Raw genomic sequence first — 22,452 nt, 5'->3', positions numbered from 1 at the left:
TATGTGAGCTAAAGTTTATAAATTTATACTCTGAGCTAAAGTATAAATTTTATTAAGTAGAGACACTATTATTCAGCCTAGTTTAATGCCTAGCACATAGCAGCCACTTAATAGACATTTATTGAAATAGAAGGAAGGAAAGGAAATTTTATATTATATTTACATCCTATATTATCTGTGGCTGTAGAAGAAAAATAGGTGGTTGGTAGATAAATACAATTTTGTCTAAATTAAAAACATAGTCTTTTTTTACTTAGGTACTTAGTGTCTTTCTTCTTTTCCTTTTTTTTTTTTTATGGATTGTTAGGTCTGTGGATAACCTTTGCCCCTGTGGCTGTTTCCAAATGTTTATTTCACAAAGTTTGAAAGTTTAAAAGAAGAGTGTAAGGTTTGGAGCCCAGCAGCAATTCGCAATGTATAAGGGTCAGTGACAATGTTTTCATCGCTATAGTTGTGTTTGAGAGTGAACTCTCAAGAACTTCAGGAAATATGCCTAGGACTTCTTAGGCTCCCTGAGGAATATGGTCAAAGAGAAAGTTTCAAAGTGTTCAGGAAAGGTTCAAGGGAAGTGGGCTAAACCCTGGAAGGAGTCTTTATAATGAATAACTGAAAAGCCTCCTTAAGCCATAAAACATCTGTGGAATTTCCATCAGTCTTATTTATTTTTGTTGAACACAGTCTTTTAGGAAGTTCGTTATTCTCAGTCCATAAGTCACATCTGCATACAGTAATTCTCTTAATTGTCCCTAAATTTTGTGAGGCTGACCCCACTCCTTCACTGTGTAATGAAAGCCGTGAGGATAATGAGCCATGAATAGCCGGCGTCAGTTATGCAAGCTTTCATTTCTCACACAGTCATTTTCAGTTTGGTCTGACAGAATTGTTAACATTTTAAAATGTTAATGAAATCACCAAAAACATGGATTTTTCAGCATAGGCTTTAGACTTGAAAAATGATTTCTCATGACAGACTACATAGATGCAATTATAGGTATAAGGGATTTTATTCTTCCAGGGTCCCCACTCGCCAGAGCTAATGTCCATCATAAGTACATGAAGACAAAACCACTTGGAGGCTAAGTTCATAGTGTGATCTTTAACAATTTATTTGCAAGTTGTTTTATTAAATGTTAATTATCTGAAGCGATGATGTCTGGTATGTTATTCAGTAACATGAGTGTTTTTGTGCAGCCGATGACTATTTGTTGAACTAGGGTGAGGTAGACAGAATGAAGACATGCATCCTGCCATTTTCAAGCTGACAGCCTAGTGCCTGAGGTTGAAAAATAAGGAAATGATAAAACAAAAAGACACGTGATTCTTAAAAATGGAGATATGTTCATATAGACAGAGGAGAAAATAATTAACTCTTCTCAGAGACTGAGGAAGAAAGACTGGAATTGAATCTTGCTAAATGAATCATTTTCTGGTTTGGAGCAAATTCACAGTCATAGGAAATGGCAAGACCCTAAAGAGAAATTTGGTACAGTTGGAGCATACATTGCATATGAAGAGGATTTGACATGATTCTGGAAAAGTAGTTAATTTGATAGCATGCCACACAGGGTTTTTATGCCAAGCTAAGAAGGGTGCATTTTATATGCATACTGGATGTCACTTGAATGGCGGAACATTAGCCATGACATATTTATAAAGTTATAATCCTGTAACGAATTAACCAGATAAAGTAATGCAGCATAAAAACCTTGAAAGTAATTTTTTCAACCATTATGATAGAAAAATTGTTTTTACTTCTCAAAATTAGTTTTAGCCTACCTGCATTTTCTCCCTTATTGCATTATAAACGCCAGATTCTGGCAAAAGTAAGTAGGAGTTTGACCTACTGTTTCTAGGTTTAAGATTTGCCCATGCTTACTTTAGGCCCTGGATGCTGATGAATCTGTTGTTCCTAGAGAAAGAGCTCCCTAGGGTTAGTCATAGCATGGTTGAAGACTGTTATCCTTTCTTTAAGGATTCCAAGAGTCTAAACACAGACCCTCGTTCTCTTGGCATAAGAAGTCCCTGACCCTTTAGCTTACTAATTATGGTCCTGATAGTTATTCTACCTTCTCAACAGGCCATAGAATCCTGCCTTTATTCTTTGAACAGCTTCTGCAGGTGAGTTCTGTATCAAGTAGGCAGTGATTAGTTCATTTATTCATTCAAAACCATTTGTTAAAGCTTACTAATACTAGGTGAGGCCTTTGGCTAATGCTGGAGACACAAAGAGTAGAAAATAGGGGCCCTGCTCTCAGGAAGCTTACAATCCCCTTCTTCTGTTCTCTCACTAAGAGAAGATATGCTCCTCTAATTATCGGCATCTTTTTATCCACTTTCTTTGGCCTAGCTATCTATCATTCTTCATTGGGACAGCACCCATTCTACCATTATTGTCTGGCATTAGCTGGCATTGTTAGGCTTCCTCCTCATTTGTCCTTGAAGAATGGTCCAGCATGCTAGAGACCCTTTCTCCCCCAAGCTCTGTTCATCTTCATGCTTGCATGGTCAAGCAATACCAAGATTCGCTGCCCTTTCATTCATAGTAAATGTTGCTTTATTTATTGATTCTGCACATATTGTTTACACCCTACTATGTGCCAGGTATTGTGAGGCACTAGGAAACTTCAGAAAAGAAGACCAAAACAAATATCCATTCAAAAATCCCAAGAAATAAATTGATGGGCCCCATTTTATTCCTGGACATTAAAAGAGTTCCAGAAGAACTTGAGGCTGCATGATATAATTCTAACTTTGGATGTTCTTGCCCACCTTTACAATAATTTGCTGGCACTGTGACCATAGCAAAGTTATTTAACCTTTGGAAACTTTAATTTCCTTAACTATAAGTAGTCCCACCTTGAAAACTCTTAAGTGGTGTATGCCTAGGGTCATACAGCTAGTACTTTATAGGGGAAGATTTAAACCGGTTCATCTAAATCCAAATTCCCAATTCAGAATTAATATAAACCTTCCTTAATTGGGATCCCATTACTTTGCAATTCATATTCTTTCAGTCAAAACTATATAAAATCAGCAGGCATGATGACCCATATATAAGCGTTCTTGTCCTGAGGACCCTACTGAGTCAAACTAGTTAGCCTATAGGTTTCATCAGGTACTTAGAAGAGATACAGTTGCATTGAACATGGGAGCCAGGGGGTGGAGGCTGGTAACACCGGTTCCTTGTATCCCCAAGGAGTACCATTGCTGTGAGGTAACCTGGTGTGTCCAGCTGTTACTCCTAAGTTAACACTCTCTGCTCTAGAAAGCACATGCCTTGGTGTCATGAATCTCAGGGACCAACACTTAAGGTCTGTTTCCAGATGTTTCCAGTAGGATCCCCTATCACTGGACTAACTTGACTGAAATCCTTTGAATTTGCCTCGCTCTCTCACTTAAGTCATGCCAAGAGCTGAGTCTGACATTTTCACTAAGTCATGGAAGCCTCAAGTAAGGAACATTGGAAACTAGGTATTCCCTCAGGACTCTGTTTTGATGAAAACAGCTCAAATTTGCTTAGTCCAGCATCCAGCAGGTTTTAAACTGTGGAATTTTTCCAAATTAGGAGAGCTTCCAAGCTTTTATTTGCCAGAGAGGAAATTGTGCTCTTTGTTGACTTTTTTACTTTGTATGCATCTACTATAAAATTTGGAAATATGTCAGAAAGAGGTATGAAAGTACAGAGGGTAATACTGCAGCTCTACTCTGAATTCCAGATCTATCTCTCAGACCACTTCCATCTCCAGACCCTATAACCCTTTAAATGGATGAGGGACTGGTAAATAACTGCATGATGTGCCAGTGCCAGGTCTCTGCTGCTGGAGGGGGTATGAGCACTTGGGTTAGTGCTGGAGCCAGATCCAGAGAGCAAGAATGAAGCAAGTTGGGGTATTCCACAAAGCAACCAGGAGTAGTCCGAGGCTTGGGCACAGACCACAGGTGTGGAGAAGAGTCAAGGTCCATACCAAAAAGCAAAGGGAAAGGAAAACAACTTAAGGTTATGGAACAGACCTAACCACGATGTGAGAGAAAAACACAGAAAGAAAAAAGTGCCAAATTGTCACTTGTGGCACACGAAAGCAGGAGGAGGAGTGTTCTATCCATGTGTCTGATTTTTTGATGTGTATGTATTCACACCAGAAGGTATATTAACACAATCGCATAGGCTACTATTTTTCTCCTCTTGGGGAAAAAACCAAGAAGGACAGGAGCTGTCCTTCTGCTGTACAGTTCACTTGTAAGTAACTGAGTTTTGCTGATGTTGGCAAAGCATAGACTCAAAGGATTCATATGTTTGTACATATGTATATTTAACATGTTATTAAATTGCTCTTATCCCTTAACTGATAGAAATTTATTTTAAAAGATGAGCTTTGTAAGTTGATGTGATCAGTGATTAAAATATGTGGGGGGCCCTCTGCTCTAAGGGTTGAAATTTAGCAATTTTTAATTCCTATTAAGTTCCTTATCATCGGAGAGGTTTCCCATTGAACTAATTTCTATTTTTGATACTGTGCATTATTCAGGGTGAGCAATTTGTAAATTGCAGATGCAGATACTTCCTGGCTGGCTGTTTTAGCCCTATTCTTCTGGCAAAGTGATGTAGAGCTCTTTAAGAGATACATGTCTGATCTGAGCAAAAGACATGTGTTTAATTTCATTTATCCCACAGACATCACTGAGCAGTAACCCTGGCCAGGCACTGTGCTGTGCCTAAGATACAAAGATGGCTCGGTACTCTCTAGGTGCTTAGATGCACGCTGAAGTCTCTTTCAGCTTGACAGCCTGCAGTGTTACAGCAGAGCAGTGGAAAGGGAGGGTTTGTTTATTCCTACCAGCCACTCTGTGGAAGAGACTGCTCTCGGAATGTGGAGAATGTCAAAATCCACACCCTCACAGATTTATGGGCCACAGAGTCAAAGATGGAGGTGATCATCTGCCAAATGCTTGCACTTTAGGATCACTACGAAGGATTAGAGAGGACAGTGAAGGCATCATTTCACATGGAGCTCAAGAAATCATCTATGTTTAATATTTAATTTGGAGAGCTGTCCTAATCACAGAGAACAAAATGGAAAAAAGCAATGTCCTCCAGCAGAATTGGACCATGGGTAAGCTCTGTGGCTGAGGTGGCAAATTCATGTCGTCAGGCAGGGGTCTGCTGCAATGAAAGAGGCTGCAAAGTCAAAGCTGAACTAGTAACAGCTGGCCATACAGATAGGCAAAGGGTCCCCGGGGCCATTTAAAAAAGAAAAGGGAGATGGTATAAAAGATGTGAAAAGAATAAAGGGAGGTAAATAGATGGATTTCAGAAAGAGTGGGAGAGGGCCTAGAGTGTGGCAACAACAACAAAAATCGTAAAAATTAACTAGGATGATCAAGAGCTGATTCAAGACAACACCTCCTTTTAACAGGACAGAGTATTGGTGATTCTGTTCTCCAAAGTCCACTGACAGGAAAAGAGGGAAAGAGGGAAGAAGAGAAAATTCAGAAAAATAAAATAAGAGAAAGAGCGTAAAGAAATAATGAGATAACCATGGATTAACCCACATGTCAGAAACTGAGGAACCTGGAGGAAGGGGAAGTAATCTAGAGCCCTGGGAAAAGACACAAAATGAGGGTAATTTAGAGAACAAGGGGCACGAGGGAAAAGTCTTGGAGAATGAAGGAAAACCACACTCATGGATTAAAATGCAAACATAAAATATAAATAGCTAATAATTCAGACACCTGGATATCTATACTGATTGTAAGAGATCAGAACTGCGTGTGCGTTCTCTAAAAGATGTAAGACTATCCAAAGACAGAATAGTTTGGGGCTCTCCAATGAAAAAGAGCAGGAAAAAAACTGGGTGAGTATGAGCTTGTCACAAATGTAAAAGTGTAGAACTTTGGAGGATGTGACTTTTGACTGGCAGATTCGTTACATGATTGTAGATAATGAATCATGTGAAGAGAAGATGGGATTTCTGAACATTAGTAGATCTCTTCCCAACTTTCCTCCCCTCCCCCTTACCCACCGCCCCAGGGAAAGGAGAATGGGAAACTTTAAGGATATTCCTTTGTCTCATACTAAAAGGGCTTCATTGAGCTTCTGCTATAGTCAGTAGCTCTAGAGCTAAATTAAAAGGGACCAAGAAATAAATACTTAGATTCACTGTATAGGAACAAGTCAACCTGACAGAATTAGGCGGTGCTGCTGCTGGGAGGGAAGTTGGAGAGAATGTCACTAACAATAATGGAAGCAAAGGCAAAAATTCAAAATTAAGTTCTCACAGTCTAAAAAATTTTATAGAGCTTTATGGAGGATGAAAAAACTCTCATTCCTCGGGGGGGTGGGGGAACATTAAATACGATGAGATGATCATGGGAAAAGAAATTCAGCTCATTTTTCAAGATAAAAGAGAATGAGGATACGGATTCTTTTAATGATACAAAAGAAAGTTCCCAAAGGGGAGAATACATTTTATGGCTTTACAGAGTAAAATGGATATGTCCGTATACAAATAAGATTAATGGAAGGCAACGGTAGGGGAAAAGCAAAACAAAACAAAACAAAGAGGGCAATTTAAAAAGAAATAAAAAACAAATGAGAGAAATAGATATACAAAGGTAAGTTGAGTGAAAAAAGATCAAAGTAGAAATAAATATCTGACCTATAAACACCTGGGCACCGAAGAAGACACGGGAGGTTGATGATGTATTTAAGGAATGGTTTGGTTTCTACCAAAACCAAAAACTTGGAAACAATGGGATTATTACAGAATTAGTTCATAAGCAAGAAAAGGTACAGATTTATTAAAAAATATAAAAAACATAATACTAGCAAAACTATATGCTGAATAAGAAGAAAAATCAGGGGGCAACAGATCTTAAAATCTGTTAAGAGCATGGCAACATTATTTGTAGTGGGAGATTTTTATTTAACTTTAGTAAATTTTAGACCAAGTTTTTACAAAGTAAAAATAGTACATGAATAATGTAATTAGGTAAATTAAGATAAACACTGCAGTTAACATTCTCTTATTAAGGAATATAGAAATATTTGACACAGTTGATCACTGCCCCTCCTTGAAACATCTCTTTTACTTGGCTTCTAGAACCCAACGCAGTCTGCTCTTCTCTTAGCTTCTGATTAACTTCTCAGGTCCCTTTGCTAGTTCTTCCTCAGCGGCACCACCTTCGAGTGTTCGAGTGCCCCAGATTTACTCCTGGGTTTTCTCATCTACAGTTAACTCATCTTGTGATCTGATTTGGTCTCCTTAAATACTGTGTCTAGAGGGATGGCTTCCAGTTTCGTAGCTCCTGTTCGCACCTCATTCCTGAGCTCCACGTGATCTCCAACTACCTACTTGACATCTGCCGTTGGATTTCTGGAAGTTACCTCCAACTTAAGCTGAGCAAACTGAACTGGTAGTTCTCACCCACATCAAATCTGATTCTCCTACAGTTTTCTTTACCTCGGTGACAATTCCATGCCTCCGCTTGCTCGGGGCAAAAACTTTGGTGTCATCCTTGTGTCTCCTTTTCCTAGCAACCATATCTGAGCCATCAGCAAATCCTATTATTCCCAGCTCCAAAGTGTATCAAGATCCGACCTTCACGCTACCATCTCAGGCTTTATAAACCATCATCACCTTTTGTCTGGGTGTTGGAAACAGTCCCCTAACTGGTCTTTCTGCTGCTGCTCTTTTCTTCAGTTCGTTCTCAACACAGCACTGTGGTGATCCTGTTAAAATTTAAGTCATGTCATATTGCTTCTCCTCTCAAAATCCACCGATGGCTTTCCACCTCATGCAGAGAAGAAACAAAGTCCTTACAATGACCCACAACATGATATTTCCCCAACTCCCACTACCCATACATTTTCTCTGACTTTGTCTTAAACTCTTATGCCCCTCACTCCTATAGGTGTTCCTCAAGCAATAGACACAACCCCACTTTAAGAAAGCCGGACTCGGTGCTCCCTCTATAGGGAATGTTCTATCTAGATCTCCTCCTTCTGGTTAGCTCCTTCCCTTTCTTCTGCTCTTTACGAAAATACCTCCTTCTTTGCTGGCCTCTCTAGCTTAAAATTTCACCCCACTTTTGCCAACCCAGACACATCTTATCTCCTTACTCTGCTTTATTTTTCCTCCTTTGCACTTAGCAGCTCTAATATCCCATACATAGTACCTATTTATCACATTTATTCTGTCTCCTTCAGTTGAATATAAGCTGCATAGATTTGTGTCTGTTTTGTTCATTACTATAGCCCCTAGCCCCTAGCACAGTGCCTGGCACACAGTACTGTTGAATGAATCAATGATTGAATGGATGACATGTTGTTTTTTTAACATCTTTGTTCATTTGTTTTAATGAATAAGAAAATCCTTTAATTAGCATGTCAAGTTTTGTGTGCAAATGTGGCTTCTAAAATATATCTTAAATGTATTAAACACTGATCTTGCTTATACTGTGAACTGTCTCAAAAAGAGTTTTTATATAATTTGCAAAGTACACGTTTTATCTTGGCTCCTATACAAATCGACACATATTCTTAATTAGCGAGATAATTGGGAGCTTTTACTAAAGTGATAAGTTACCTCAATGCAAATTCACTAATGAGGTTCATTCTTTTGAGCAGAGTGGTATCTTGGGAGGTATGCTGATAAAAAACATAGATACCTGACTGCTTTGTTAAACACTAGACAGGAAAGGCACGGTGCTAAACTAGGCTCTTACTCAGAGAGACATCCAAGCCCTTATCACACATGACAAAGCTACCGTAATATTCTTCTAAGTGGTCTCCTGGTCACCATCTCTTCCTTCCTATGTACACAGAGTACCTGTTTCCAGATCAATATTACTAATGCAGACCTCTGCCTATATCATTACTCTGCTCAGAAATCTTCATGGCTCCCCTTTTCCCATTAAATAAAATCCAGTCTCATAAAATGGACATGCAAAGCCTCTACCGTCTCGTTGCGATCTGCTTTTCCTATATTATTTTCTCCTGTTTTTCTACCCTGCTCTGCAATCGGATTTTTGTGCTTCCTACCCCTTGTTATATTTTCCACTTCCTTACCTTCCCTCATAACATTCTTGAAGCTGGAAAGTTTATTTAGAATTCATTTCTAGGCTAGAGCAGTAGTGCGATCAACACAGAGTGTGGTGATATTATTGGTCCCTGTGACCCAGGCTCTAAGTTTCTATTAAAAGAATTTAAGATCGTTTTTCTCCTCTTTTATATCCACATTGCTCTATGGGCTTACACTGAGCTGATATTCAGCTAAATACTCCGGGACTTATTTATGTGACCTTCCATCAAGCTGAGTTTCACACATCCTTAGTGTGGTTTGTGGACGAAATGCAGCCCTCTGCATTTGGTGCCTTAAAATGACTACTTTTTGGGCTCCTGGGTGGCTCAGTTGGTTAAGCGACTGCCTTCGGCTCAGGTCATGATCCTGGAGTCCCTGGATCGAGTCCCGCATCGGGCTCCCTGCTCGGCGAGGAGCCTGCTTCTCCCTCTGACCCTCCCCCCTCTCATGTGCTCTCTCTCTCATTCTCTCTCTTTCAAATAAATAAATAAATAAATCTTTAAAAAAAAATGACTACTTTTCTTTTTGAAGACTATCTCTCCTGATGACGCCATCATTTCTCCGCTTACACAGCTATTACCTTAGCTCTTGCCACCTTAAGCCCCTTATGAAACAAGCAGAGAGAGAAGGAGGGAAGGAGTATTATTCTTCACATATGAAAGTGTGCTCAGCCCCTTCCTCCCTCCAAACCATTTTCTATATAGCTAACAGGGGAAAAACCTTTTTAAAATCAAATCTGATGGTCATGTCCTTCCCCAGATAAAATCCCCTCAGTGGCTCCCCATTACCTTCATCATAAACTCAGACCTTTTGAAATTCATTTCCCATCTTTATCTCCCATCTTATTTCTCGCGTATGACCCTGCGCTCCATCTCTGGCTTTGGCACACACAGCTCCCTGGCATGATAATATCAGTCCCCAGCTTCTCTTCCCGGCTATTTTTTCGTACACACTCAACTCTGGCACCTTCTCTAAGCAGCTTCCCTGTCATGTCTGCAGTAGAATGTGCAGGAGCCCTTGGTCTCTGTCCCAGTGGCACCCAGATTTACCTCTATCATGACCCTCGAATTGCCTCTTTACTTTTCTTTCTCCGCATTGGAAGACTTTCACGTCCTTGAGAACAATGAGTGTGTCTTTCATCTCTGTAACTCTAAGGTTAAGAACGGTATTTGCATCAGTTTCTCCTGTCAATAAGTTTATTCCTGATTTTTCGTTTTCTTGTTCATCCAAGAAGAATCCAGGCAGAATAAAAAGGACCATGGTAGAAACTGATTAGAGCAAAAGTGACATTTCAACCATTTAATCAGTGGGCATTTCAACTTTGCTTTTGCGTTGTCATCATGTTACAAAGAATATATAGTGAAGGGGACTATAACTAAAAGCTATCAATGAGATTATTTTACTTTACCCTCTCTGTAAAACTGAAAATAAAATAGACCGAAATCATCTGTCATAAATGGGGATTCCCTGAGACCCAATTTCTTGGTGCCAGTTGCATAGTGAAACAGGCACTGGGTTTTCTGGTGTGGGAACACTGAAGACATTTAGATCCTGGTAGATTTGCGTTTCTGTGACAAATGGATGCCTCAGAGACAACTGAGCATTGTCCTTCAGTCACCACCATCTTGGATGTTATTGAACATCAATAATGAATAAGTTTTACTGGAATGAAGGAGTTACGTAATCTCTGAAAGATTTCTGAGATGAGTATATATTTTTTCAGTGGTAGTCCTTCAAGGGTCTATCCAGCTAGAAATCTATAACAAGTAAGTCTTAAAATAGTGAAGGGATTCTCTTTCTACAACTCCCAACTTTACTGATCATCAAATTGACCAAATGAAATGTTTACTACAAACCATTTTGTTCCCTAGGCTATGTCAGTGTGTGTGTGTGTGTGTGTGTGTGTGTGTGTGTGTGTGTCTGTGAGAGAGAGAGAACACATCTAATTGTAGATTGCTCATTAGAAACACAGTTGTAGTCAATCTTCCTTTATAGGTACCTAGGTAATTTATCAATTGGTTAATCTGTATATTTTAATGATTTGGTTCCCTACTTCTCTAAAGAAGCATAAAACTATTTTAAAATCTAAGAACTGAGACATCGTTACTTGTTGCAAAATAAAATTCATTTTAAGTGGTAGAGAGTCCCACTGGGGAATGCTAACATGAATAATTACCATTATATGCAATCTACCAAAATGAGCAGTTTCATTACATTTAGTGATAGGAGCATCTTCAAATGTGATTTACATTTATATCTCTAATGAAAATTAATACATTCTTCACACAATTTGATTTTTCTAGGTCCTTTCTGTGGCAGCATAACTTCTTACTACTTGTTTTTGCATTTGTAAATTACTGACTAATGTTGGTGGCAGGCAATGGATGAATGTGTTTTGCTGAGAGTCTAGACTTGTATCACTTGATTCCTCAAAAAAACTTCTATGTTACGTTCCACATTTCATTATAATTCCTTTTAATTTAAAATGTGTCTTGAGTACCCTCTATGAGTTTCTTGTAATGCAATACTTGGTGTCTCCAACTAGAGAAGTTCTGTTAGAGATTAGGGAAAAGTGACCTGGGGACAGCCTTGATTGAAAAAACTTGAATGACATTGAATAATAGGTACCATATGTGAAACATCTGTTCTAGGTCAAAAGGTAGGGTATATACTTTCCATGTATTATTTCCAGCCATTGTAACGGAGGCAGTATCATTTTTCCCCATTTTGCTGAAGACAAAACCAAGGACAATGCTAGAAGGTGGCTGAACCAAAATCCAAATAGAGGTGTGTCTGATGTCAAAGTCTAGGCTTTTCTTTGGGCACAGGCCATAATTAAGAGTAAGAAAGTACCACAAGTTTATATATTACTTCGTATTGCCTTATCTTCCCAGACACTGACCAAGCATTTTCCTGCCTTGCCCATATCAGAACATATATTTGAGAGTTCCAGGTTCCCTAGGTTAGGAATCAGTATATCATTCAGTTGGTAATTTTCCTTTCTTTGACTTGGGCAGAGAAACTCTCTCCAGAGCCAGAGCCAATTGTTTTTCTCTAATGACTTAGAGGGAGCGTAGCCTGAGGTTATCCTGAGATCTGCAAGTCTATTTCTCATCTTTTTCTTTGTTCCGAGGATGATATCCAGGAGGCCACTTTGACTGGCCTTATGGGGACAGATGTGTTGATTGTTTCCACTGTGAAAAGAGAAACATTGAAAGTAAGATTAGGCTATTTTCTGGAATTATGAATGCAGTTTTAAAGCAATTATAAAAGGATAGGCATACTTACTAAAACTTGCACCAAAAACGGTATTTATTGAGCTGATTTCGTTGCAGTTGAATAGAGTGAACAGTAGAAATGAAACATGTTAAAGATGCTGAGAACCTCCATAGCTTAGAAAGTTGTGAGGATATATAATTAACAGTTTACAACAGGAAACAATTAACACATCCCTTAACTAGGAATAAAGAGATTTGGAGTAAGACCAAGAGTCACGCACCTAGCCCAGATGTTAGACCTAAGGGTAAGATCTCATTTGCTCAATGAAATAAGACTCTTCTCTTGGGAAGAGTCTGGCTTATTAATTCCTGAGGAAATTATAGGCAGTGCCTTTAAAAAAAATTAGAGTTTCTTTTTATTAAGGCAAAGATGAGCACTCCTTCCTGTCTTTGGCCTCACCTCTTTTCCTTACTTTTTGCCTTTGCTCCTCTTTGCCAGGTTTCTAGCCAACACCACTTTCAGAGGCCTCAGTGGTTCCATCAAAGTAAAAGGTTCCACTATCATCAGCTCAGAGAACAACTTTTTCATCTGGATTCTGCAACATGACCCCATGGGAAAGCCAATGTGGACCCGTTTGGGCAGATGGCAAGGCGGCAAGATTGTCATGGACTATGGAATATGGCCAGAGCAGACCCAGAGGCACAAAACCCACTTCCAATACCCGAGTAAACTGCACTTGAGAGTGGTTACCCTGATCGAGCATCCATTTGTCTTCACACGGGAGGTAGATGATGAAGGCTTTTGCCCTGCTGGCCAACTCTGTCTAAACCCCATGACTAATGACTCCTCCATGTTGGACAGCCTTTTTAACAGCCTTCATAGCAGTAATGATACAGTGCCCATCAAATTCAAGAAGTGCTGCTATGGATATTGCATTGATCTGCTGGAAAAGCTAGCAGAAGACATGAACTTTGACTTTGACCTCTATATTGTTGGGGATGGCAAGTATGGAGCCTGGAAAAATGGGCACTGGACTGGGCTGGTGGGTGATCTCCTGAGTGGGTCAGCCCACCTGGCAGTCACTTCCTTCAGCATCAATACTGCACGAAGCCAGGTGATAGATTTCACCAGTCCTTTCTTTTCCACCACCTTGGGCATCTTAGTGAGGACCCGAGACACAGCAGCTCCCATTGGAGCCTTCATGTGGCCACTCCATTGGACAATGTGGCTGGGGATTTTTGTGGCTCTGCACATCACTGCCATCTTCCTCACTCTGTATGAATGGAAGAGCCCCTTTGGTATGACTCCCAAGGGACGGAATAGAAGTAAAGTCTTCTCCTTTTCTTCAGCCTTGAATGTATGTTATGCCCTCTTGTTTGGTAGAACAGCAGCCATCAAACCCCCAAAATGCTGGACTGGCAGGTTTCTAATGAACCTTTGGGCCATTTTCTGTATGTTTTGCCTTTCTACATACACGGCAAACTTGGCTGCTGTCATGGTAGGTGAGAAGATCTATGAAGAGCTTTCTGGAATACATGATCCTAAGGTAATGCTTCTTTTTACTCTTGTCCGTTTTAACTCCATATATTATGTCTTATGCTGTAGTATGTGGATGTTCTTTCATCTAACAGAATATTCTCTCAGCCATCTCTAGAGACCAAGAGCTAAATTAAATATTTTGGGGACGCCCGGGTGGCTCAGTCGGTTGAGCGTCTGCCTTCAGCTCAGGTCATGATCCCAGGGTCCTGGGATCGAGTCCCGCATCGGGCTCCCTGCTCCGCGGGGAGCCTGCTTCTCCCTCTGCCTCTCTCTCTCTCTCATGAATAAATAAATAAAATCTTTAAATTAAATATTTTGTTGTTTTATTGAATGAAACAAAAAGAGTGAGGGGTTTTAAGGGGGCGTTTGATCTAGAGAAAGTCTTTCTGCTGGGAATATCTATTAGTAAGTTTTTTTTGTGTTATTTATGCATCTGACAGAATGGCCATCAAGGAATAGACTCAAAGTATTTTCACCCAAAGCAGACTTCAAAAACTGATTAATTACTTCTCTTGGGAATTAATGGAAATAAATAGTAGGATCCACATTTAAATTGCAAGGAATCTTTTTTTTCTTTTTCTTTTTTTGCCATTAAAAAAATAGTAAAATGGATGCCTGGGTGGCTCAGTCAGTTAAGTGACTACCTTCGGCTCAGGTCCATGATCTCAGGGTCCTGGGATCGAGCCCCACGTTGGGCTCCCTGCTCAGCGGAGGGCCTTCTTCTCCCTCTCCCACTCCCCCTGCTTATGTTCCCTCTCTTGCTATGTTTCTCTGTCAAATAAATAAATAAAATCTTCAAAAAAAAATAGTAAAATGGAAAAAACTAACATTTTATCATAAACACCCGAAGTCAGATGCTAGAGAACTCAATGGGTATAGAACAAGGAGTACTGAACAAACTAAGATGGCAAGATTAGCTAAAAACTGGGTGTCTTTATACAGTAAGGAAAGCCATACAGCTGGCCACCTTGGCTGGATGGTATGGCGCCAGCAGTCACATTATAATGTCAAGGTCATTCAAAGAAAGGATATCTATTCTAGTCTGCCTTTGATATCCTGGGCATCTGACCCTAAGGGGAGAAGGGAGGAGTTGGATGGAGTTCAGGTATACAGGTAAAGCGGTGGTGACACTCAAGTAAGGAGAGCCATACCTGTGTTCTGTCTGGATTAAAACAGGACCCCTTTCAGTGACTAGTCCAACCTAGGGGGAGTAGTAAGGAGGTGGTGGTTGAAGCTCAAGGAAATTGGAAGAAGGCCCAAGGGCATACTACAGTCCTGACAGGAAACAGAATTCAGATCCAGAGCAGAAGCATGTCCCAATGCATACGACCCATCTAGGAGAGATTAGAGTAAGTTGCAATTCATTGGGCATGCCCAGGACATGCTGTGTTTAAAGCAACTTGAGCTCAGCTGAGCATTTCAAATTGGGAAACACTCATCATGTCTTTTCAAATACCCCTTTTCACACCAAGTCTCAAGGTATTAAAACTTTACTATAAATTTCTATTGAACATTTAAAATTAATTTCATAGAGCATCAACATATAGGACATTTGCAACTATCTTTATCAAACGATGAAGTGGCCCAGAGGACTGCCTGCAGCTTTAGTGACTTCTCGTAAATGGTTTGGATTAAGATATAAGGTCTGTTCTGCAAACAAATGAACATGAGAAACTTGGCCCATAACTGCAAACCTCCTGGTAAGTGACATGAACCTCATGAAAAGGTTCAACAAACAGTGGCTTACTGATTAGGCAAGGATTGCATTGTCTTCTAATGAACACTCAGGGCTTCAGGTTATGAGCTGGAATCCAGTGAACACCAATAAGTCTGTAGCATAAATAGATGTGTCACCCTAAGGAGAGATTTTTGTGATGCTTCTGCAGTGGTATTAGGAGCTGCTGTTTATTCTTTGTCCGAGTTGGCCTGTAGATCTCCCAGAGTTTCACTGTCTTGTTAGAGGCTTACCCAGATTTTTACATGAATCTTGCTAATGTAATGCTTAAATTAGAAACTTGAGGTGGGGGGCACCTGGGTGGCTCAGTCAGTTAAGAGTCTGCCTTCAGGGCGCCTAGGTGGCTCAGATGGTTAAGCGTCTGCCTTCGGCTCAGGTCATGATCCCGGGGTCCTGGGATCGAGTCCTGCATCGGGCTCCCTGCTCCTTGGGAGCCTGCTTCTCCCTCTGCCTCTCTCTCTCTCTCTCTCTGTCTCTCATGAATAAATAAATAAAATCTTAAAAAAAAAAAAAAAAAGAGTCTGCCTTCAGCTCAGGTCATGATCTCAGGGTCCTGGGATTGAGCCCTGCATCGGGCTCCCTGCTCAGCTGGGAGCTTGCTTCTCCCTCTCCCTCTGCCTGCCTCTTTTCCTACTTGTGCTCTCTCTCTCTCTCTCTGTCAAATAAATAAATAAAATCTTTGAAAAATAAAGACTAACTCACAAACTGGAGCTCAAAAAATGTTTGCCTAAGGAGTTGGAGCAGAAGGCTGACTGGGAAGAAGAGTTAAGTTGTAGCATTAGTTCAGTTCTGGTCAAAATCTGAAAAGAATTTTTTTTGACAGAAGTTATTCCAAAATTCATTTGTAGGGGTGCCTGGATGGCCCAGTCAGTTAAGTGTCTGCCTTCAGCTCAGGTCATGATCCCAGGGTCCTGGGATCGAGCCCCACGTTGGGCTCCCAGCTCAGCAGGGGAGGAGAAGCCTGCTTCTCCCTCTCCCTCTGCCACTACCCCCCTGCTTGTGCTCACTTGCTGTCTCTCTCTCAAATAAATAAATAAATAAAATCTTTTTAAAATTTTAAAAAATAAAGTACTTTCAATTTGAGATAATAAACTAATTTCCACTAAGGTTCCCCCTCAAAATGTATATTTCTCCTCCTGTGTTGTTTCTATGGTAAAGTCTCTCACTTACGGGTTTTTATCATATAAAGATACCCAGATCATTTGACTAAGCAATACTTGACATCTGGACTTCGGACGAATACTGTTGGTGACAGAAGTGTTCCATTTTCTTCCAGATATGTGGTATTATGCAAATGACAGTGTCTTCACCCTCCCACAGAGAGATATGATTAAAATAATTTTCCTACCCTTTCAGTCACTCAGCATTCATCCTTAAGTGTATTGCAGTTACTTACAGGAGTGCTTTTCAGTCCTACCAATGCTAAACTCTTTAGGAGACTGTATCTTTTTTCTTACACTAAGTGACGTAGAGAAATTCAGAGGTAAATAAATCCGGCAGAGGAGAAAACAACTTAGAAACTTGTAAACATGTTGAAGTTTAGAAACAGGAAATAGTGTCAAAGTTCAAGGACAGGGCAGTCTCCTTCCACTTAGTACATCGAAGGAAGGCTTAATTAACAAGATAAAAATGTGTGCTTATTCTTGAAGAACACTTGGAAACGACACATGTGTCAAGGGGGGGAATGGTCATTCCAAGCAAAGGGACAGAATGAGCTGCTTTGCAGTGGAAAGTGGAAGGCACAGTTAGGATATCTTGAGGAGTTCGGTTTAGCCATAGCATATATTCCATGAAAGGAGGGAGGTGGGATCCATGTCTAAAAATTAAGTTTAGTTGACATAACAGAAGATCTTTGACATCAAGCTAAGACTAGTGAACTTCATCTGACAGTAGAGATGCACTGACATTCTTGAACAATGGAATGGCAGAGTGGAAGATATCCATTTAGGATGGTTGCTGTGGTAGCAGCACATAAACCAGATTAGAAGAGAAAGACCGTGAACAGAAGTTGTAGTTCTAGTCATTGACAGAAAGAAGACAGATGCAAGAAATCAGGTGGTGACTTGGCGATGACCTGAGTGTGAGAGGCAACAAAGAGTCACCTTCCAAGTCACAGGCCTCAGTGTCTGAGATGCTGGTACCATTCAAGTGAGCGGAGAAGGGAGTTTATTTTCACTAGAAAATACGTGATCGGTTCAGTTTCACATGTGACATTTTAAAATCTGTTTTGGTCATCCAGGGGAGATCCAGCAGGCATTTGGAAGCCAGAGTTCAGGAATGAGTGAAGCGTGGGAATCCTGGCCAGAGAGGTGATCTTATGTATTAAAGCTCTCGGAGAGTATGAGATCCCCAAGGGAGAAAAATTGCTGTTTGAAAGAAAGCAGCAGACATGAAGAAGTCTCATGGTGTTGGAGAACAGGATTTGTGGAGAGACGAGATGGAGAATTAAGGAGATAAAGGTGCCCTGTAACAAAGTCACACAGACCCTTGAGTGCCCCTCTCTCTAGAGCTTGGATTTTTACTTTTTTGAGGTGAAGATTGATATTATCCTATCTGCCGTGCCTAGCTTCTTGTCAGCAGTTATCAGAGGACAAAGGCCGATCAGGGCCCAGTCCAAACTGAGAATTGTTAGTGTGTGCGTGTGCCTGTGTGTGTGCGTGTGTGTGCGTGTGTGTGTTTTATGTCTGATGAAGCTGGGCCTATATGGTTTGCTTTTTCCTAGTATTTTCCCAAACTCCATTCAAATTCTCTTGACGGCATTTTAGTTCAAGTAAGTGAAAACGTATCATTTATGTAGAAGTCACAGATCTCTGTAGTTTTCTTGGGACATTTGTTTGTCTGCTGTAAGGTAAAAATCCCCTCAATCTGAATGAAAGGTGACATGATGGCATATTGGTCACACTCTGAAGATTCTTCTACCCAGAACTCACGATCTGTCTAATTTCTTTTCATCTCCTTTCGTGCTCCTCACTTGCTAGATATTAGGACCGCCCCCAGGATACCATGCTGCCATTCTCATCCCAGTTCCAGCCCTCACAGCTCAGTTAATTCACCTCAGGCAAATTTCCCTGTGCCTCCACATTAATGCCTTCTCTAACTCTTCTTTAGTTACCTCGGAATAATCTCCCGGTGCCTCCCTGTTTTGATTGTGTGCCTGAAAACTTTGAGAATCACACCTCTCAGACTTTTCTAGAGGCACCTTTTGAAGAAACGTGCTCCTAGGAATGATGTCTTCAGCTCTTAGAGGCCTTCTAAGCCCCCAGATCTGAGAAAGGGACTCCCCAAGTTTCATCTCCTCTTTCCTTAAAACTACTTTCTGTTGCATATAATATTTTAAATTGTAATAATAGTGGGGTTTTCTGGGAAATGGTTTATATTTCTAGCCAAAAATTTGAGCTACAGCTTTTTTTTTTTTTTTTTAGTATCAGTCTTGGAATCCAAACATCACCTATAAAATACTCCTATGGGAAAATGTGTTTGGATGAAAACCTATCGACTTGAAAAGTGAGATTTGTGATCTGTATTTATATACAACCCATCAGTAAATTGAGTCTTGGCCACATAAGTATTTGTAACCATGATATCAGATATCTTAGAGTGAATGTAATAGCACCATATTTCTTCTCGATCATAATTTTTTAGCATGCTGGCTATACATTTATCACAATTAATAAAACTGTTAAGAGCATGAGTATTTTATCACCATTTCAGAGTTGAGATTCACTGGCTTCAACCAACCACTTTGAATCAAATAAAATTAAAAGCAAAATACTGTGCAGGGCAGACCAGTTTATGACCTATTGCAGGAGCCAAGGCAGGTTGGAATACTTCTTTCTTTTACTGACGGGGGTCAGACGGAAGAAATCATCTTGTTGCTGGCTGCTCCTGTAGCTAACCCCAAGGAAGAGGGCCTAGACCGCGGTGCAAATGAAATTCAAGAGGATGGTTCTATCCTCACTTAACTATTTTTTGCCAGAATAATTTATTTTACACTAACAGTAATATATGTAGCTTCTCCCAGTCTCCCACCACCTCTTCTGGGAAGTAAGCTCCATGCTTCAAAGTGGGTGGGCTCCTGAAGCATGAGACCATGAAAGCAAGAATTTATGAGTGATATATTTAATAGAGCTTATGTGGGTATTTCTCCGACATAAAACTAGCACTATTCATTATAGGCAATGCAGAACATAGGGTAAAGTAGACAAATGGAAGCAAGCACTCATTGCCTCATCATCCAAAGCCATTTCCTCTTAGCATTTGGGGATGATTGACAGGTGGATGGAAACCACAGTATTATTTTTATCCAGCAAAGTCTTCATCTAGGTGTGTGATCTAAGGTGTAGACCTGGGCATTCTTAGAACCTCCCAGCCACTGACATTCGATCTGCAGAGATATAAGACAAGATGAGAACATCCCTTCATAAAGCACAAAGTACACTAAGAAATAAAGCCCCACCTCTTCTCATTGAGTTGAATTGGCCCAGCTGAAAGGATACATGAGCATTCGAAATGAGCTACTTGCTGATTTTAATGGACCTTCTAGTTATTTTCTAGCTTCTCACATAAAGTGCCCCTTTAGCTCTGTGTGGCTAATACCAAAAAAAATCAGCTCCTTAGAGGGAATATGAGGTTAGGGTCATTTTTGTACAGGCAAATGATGGTGCTGCTTTAGAAAAACAATCCTGGTGAACATTCGAGTAAATATTAAAAATTAAATAGACCGCTGTGAAGGCAAGAGCAAACTTTAACCAGAAATCCTGAAGTAAAGGACACTCTCATAGCTCTAGTAGGAAATGATAAGCATTTCCCCAAATAATAAAAACCACCTTTATTGATCTTCATATAACAGCATGTGGCTGCCCAATAAAATATATGAATTCATGCAGTAAAGGCTGGCCTTCAACAAAGGAGGGGTGCCAGAACTCCAAGGCAGATGAGACTGAACATGGAGTTGGAGGTGAGGTTAATTCATCCAGTAACAGTAGCTTCTGTTCTGGGCACCATGCTCGGTGGCTGAGAGTTTAGCAGTGAGAAAACTGACACCGTCCTTGTAACATAGAGTTTAGTGGGAAAGAAAGACACTCATCAAGGGAGCACATAGATCAGCTACTGATTTAAACCATGGTAAGTTCCTGTAGAGGAAAATACACCAGAATCTGAGAGTCTCACAGGAGACCCAATCCACTGGAGAATCAGAGAAGGCCCCCAGCCCAGCTGAGATCTGAAGAATGTAAATGAGCTAAAAAGGAGTCTCAGGAGGTGTTAAGAAAAGAGCCTGTGCAGAAGCCCCAAGACCAGAGGGAGAGAACTGCAGTTGTGGCCACTCCATCATGAGCTACGAGAGACTGGAAAGCCGGAGAAAGGGGGACAAGAGTAGGGAAAGTAATAAGGTAAAGGACAGACATTCTAGAGAGAAAATTTCTCAAAAGAAGAAAAAAATCCGAGAAATGCTATAGTCTGAGAAGAGCCACCATTCCCACGGGCTCCATGTACTTCCAGCTAGAAAACTTAATAGGAGGCGCATCCCATTCTCTCTGGCAGCAAAACCTCTAATAGATCAGGGAAGTGTTCTCCATGAGAATTGCATTAAAACACTTTCTAATGTACAAATCAAAATGGTTTGGGTAGAAAATTGAGTGTGTTGATGGTTCTGTGTATCTTACACATACTAAAAACTATTGAGTTATATACTTTAAATGGGTGAATTGTCTGGTATGTGAATTTTAGCTCAGTAAGACTGTTTTAATCAATTATAAACAAATAAGCAAACTGCCATATTACTGAATTGGAAGACTGAATTTTTAAAGATGGTAAATTTGCCCTTTGTTAGTTAATAGGTGTGAAACAATTCCAAAGAAAATACCAAAGGACTTTTTTGTTGACTTGGGTGATTGTTGCTGAATCTTCTAAAAATATATATATTAAATTTAATCTTAAAAAAGAAGATTCAAGGGATTTATTCTTCTAGATATTGAGATACTTAATATTAGTAATAATAACAGAATATCTAATACTCATTGACTACTCCCATAAGACAGGCACTGTTGTAAACGACATTAATATATTACCCGCTCCCACCGAGTGATTATGGAAGTTAAAATAATCCAAGTAAAGCAACTTACATTGTGTCTGACAACTAGGGGATACAATATAGGAAAGTGAAAAGTCTTGTCAGATTTCAATACCAATATTAATTATATGTATCTTGAACAGTTAGTTCTCTGTCTCTTTCTCATCACTGTGAACTGGGCAAATGGCAAGATTCTCCTTCTGAGCTAACTTCTAGAGAGCTTGGAGGCAAATTTCTTGCCCACTAACAGCAGATTTATTTTCATTGCAGTATGCCTTTTAAAAAACATCGTTCCTGGCTTCATTTGGGGTTTTTTTTTTTTCTGCTTCATCCTCTTTTAATGTATGCTGTCTTGTATTTTGTGTGACCTTTAAGCTGCTGCCTTAAATCTTTTCAGGAAGAGAGCAAGGTATACATTAAGTAATGTCAAAATTAGATAATAAATAGGGAATATTAATAGCAATTCAAAAAAGAAATAAAATTGACCAACAAATACAAAAAAAGTTAAATCTTACTTGAAATCAAAGAAATGCTAATTGAAACAGTAATGAGATGATATTTTTAGCTGTCATATTAGGAAACTTTTACTGATAGTTCTCAGTCTTGGTTGAAGTACATTGAGACCAACACCAGCATACCCTGCTATTGGGAGGGTAGCTTGGTACAGAAGTTCATAAATCAATTTGGCCATTTCTTTTTTTTTTTAATTTTTTTATTCTTATATTATCCCCATACATTACGTCATTAGTTTTAGATGTAGTGTTCCATGATTCATTGTTTGTGCATAACACCCAGTGCTCCATGCAGAA

General features: G+C 39.9%; 1 protein-coding gene across 1 annotated transcript in view; it reads left to right on the top strand.

The window, feature by feature from the left end:
- The window catches only part of GRIN3A (glutamate ionotropic receptor NMDA type subunit 3A), a 152,321-nt gene that overhangs the window by 46,180 nt on the left and 83,689 nt on the right, over positions 1–22,452 (top strand). Inside the window, exon 3 of the mRNA XM_021691386.1 lies at positions 12,798–13,845. Coding sequence (XP_021547061.1) covers positions 12,798–13,845 — 1,048 coding nt within the window. The remainder of the gene's footprint in view (positions 1–12,797; positions 13,846–22,452) is intronic.

Source organism: Neomonachus schauinslandi, chromosome 13 (assembly GCF_002201575.2).
Source record: "Neomonachus schauinslandi chromosome 13, ASM220157v2, whole genome shotgun sequence".
NCBI lineage: Eukaryota > Metazoa > Chordata > Mammalia > Carnivora > Phocidae > Neomonachus > Neomonachus schauinslandi.
The sequence above is the reverse complement of the archived record's forward strand: the minus strand, read 5'-3'. Positions and strand labels throughout refer to the sequence as shown.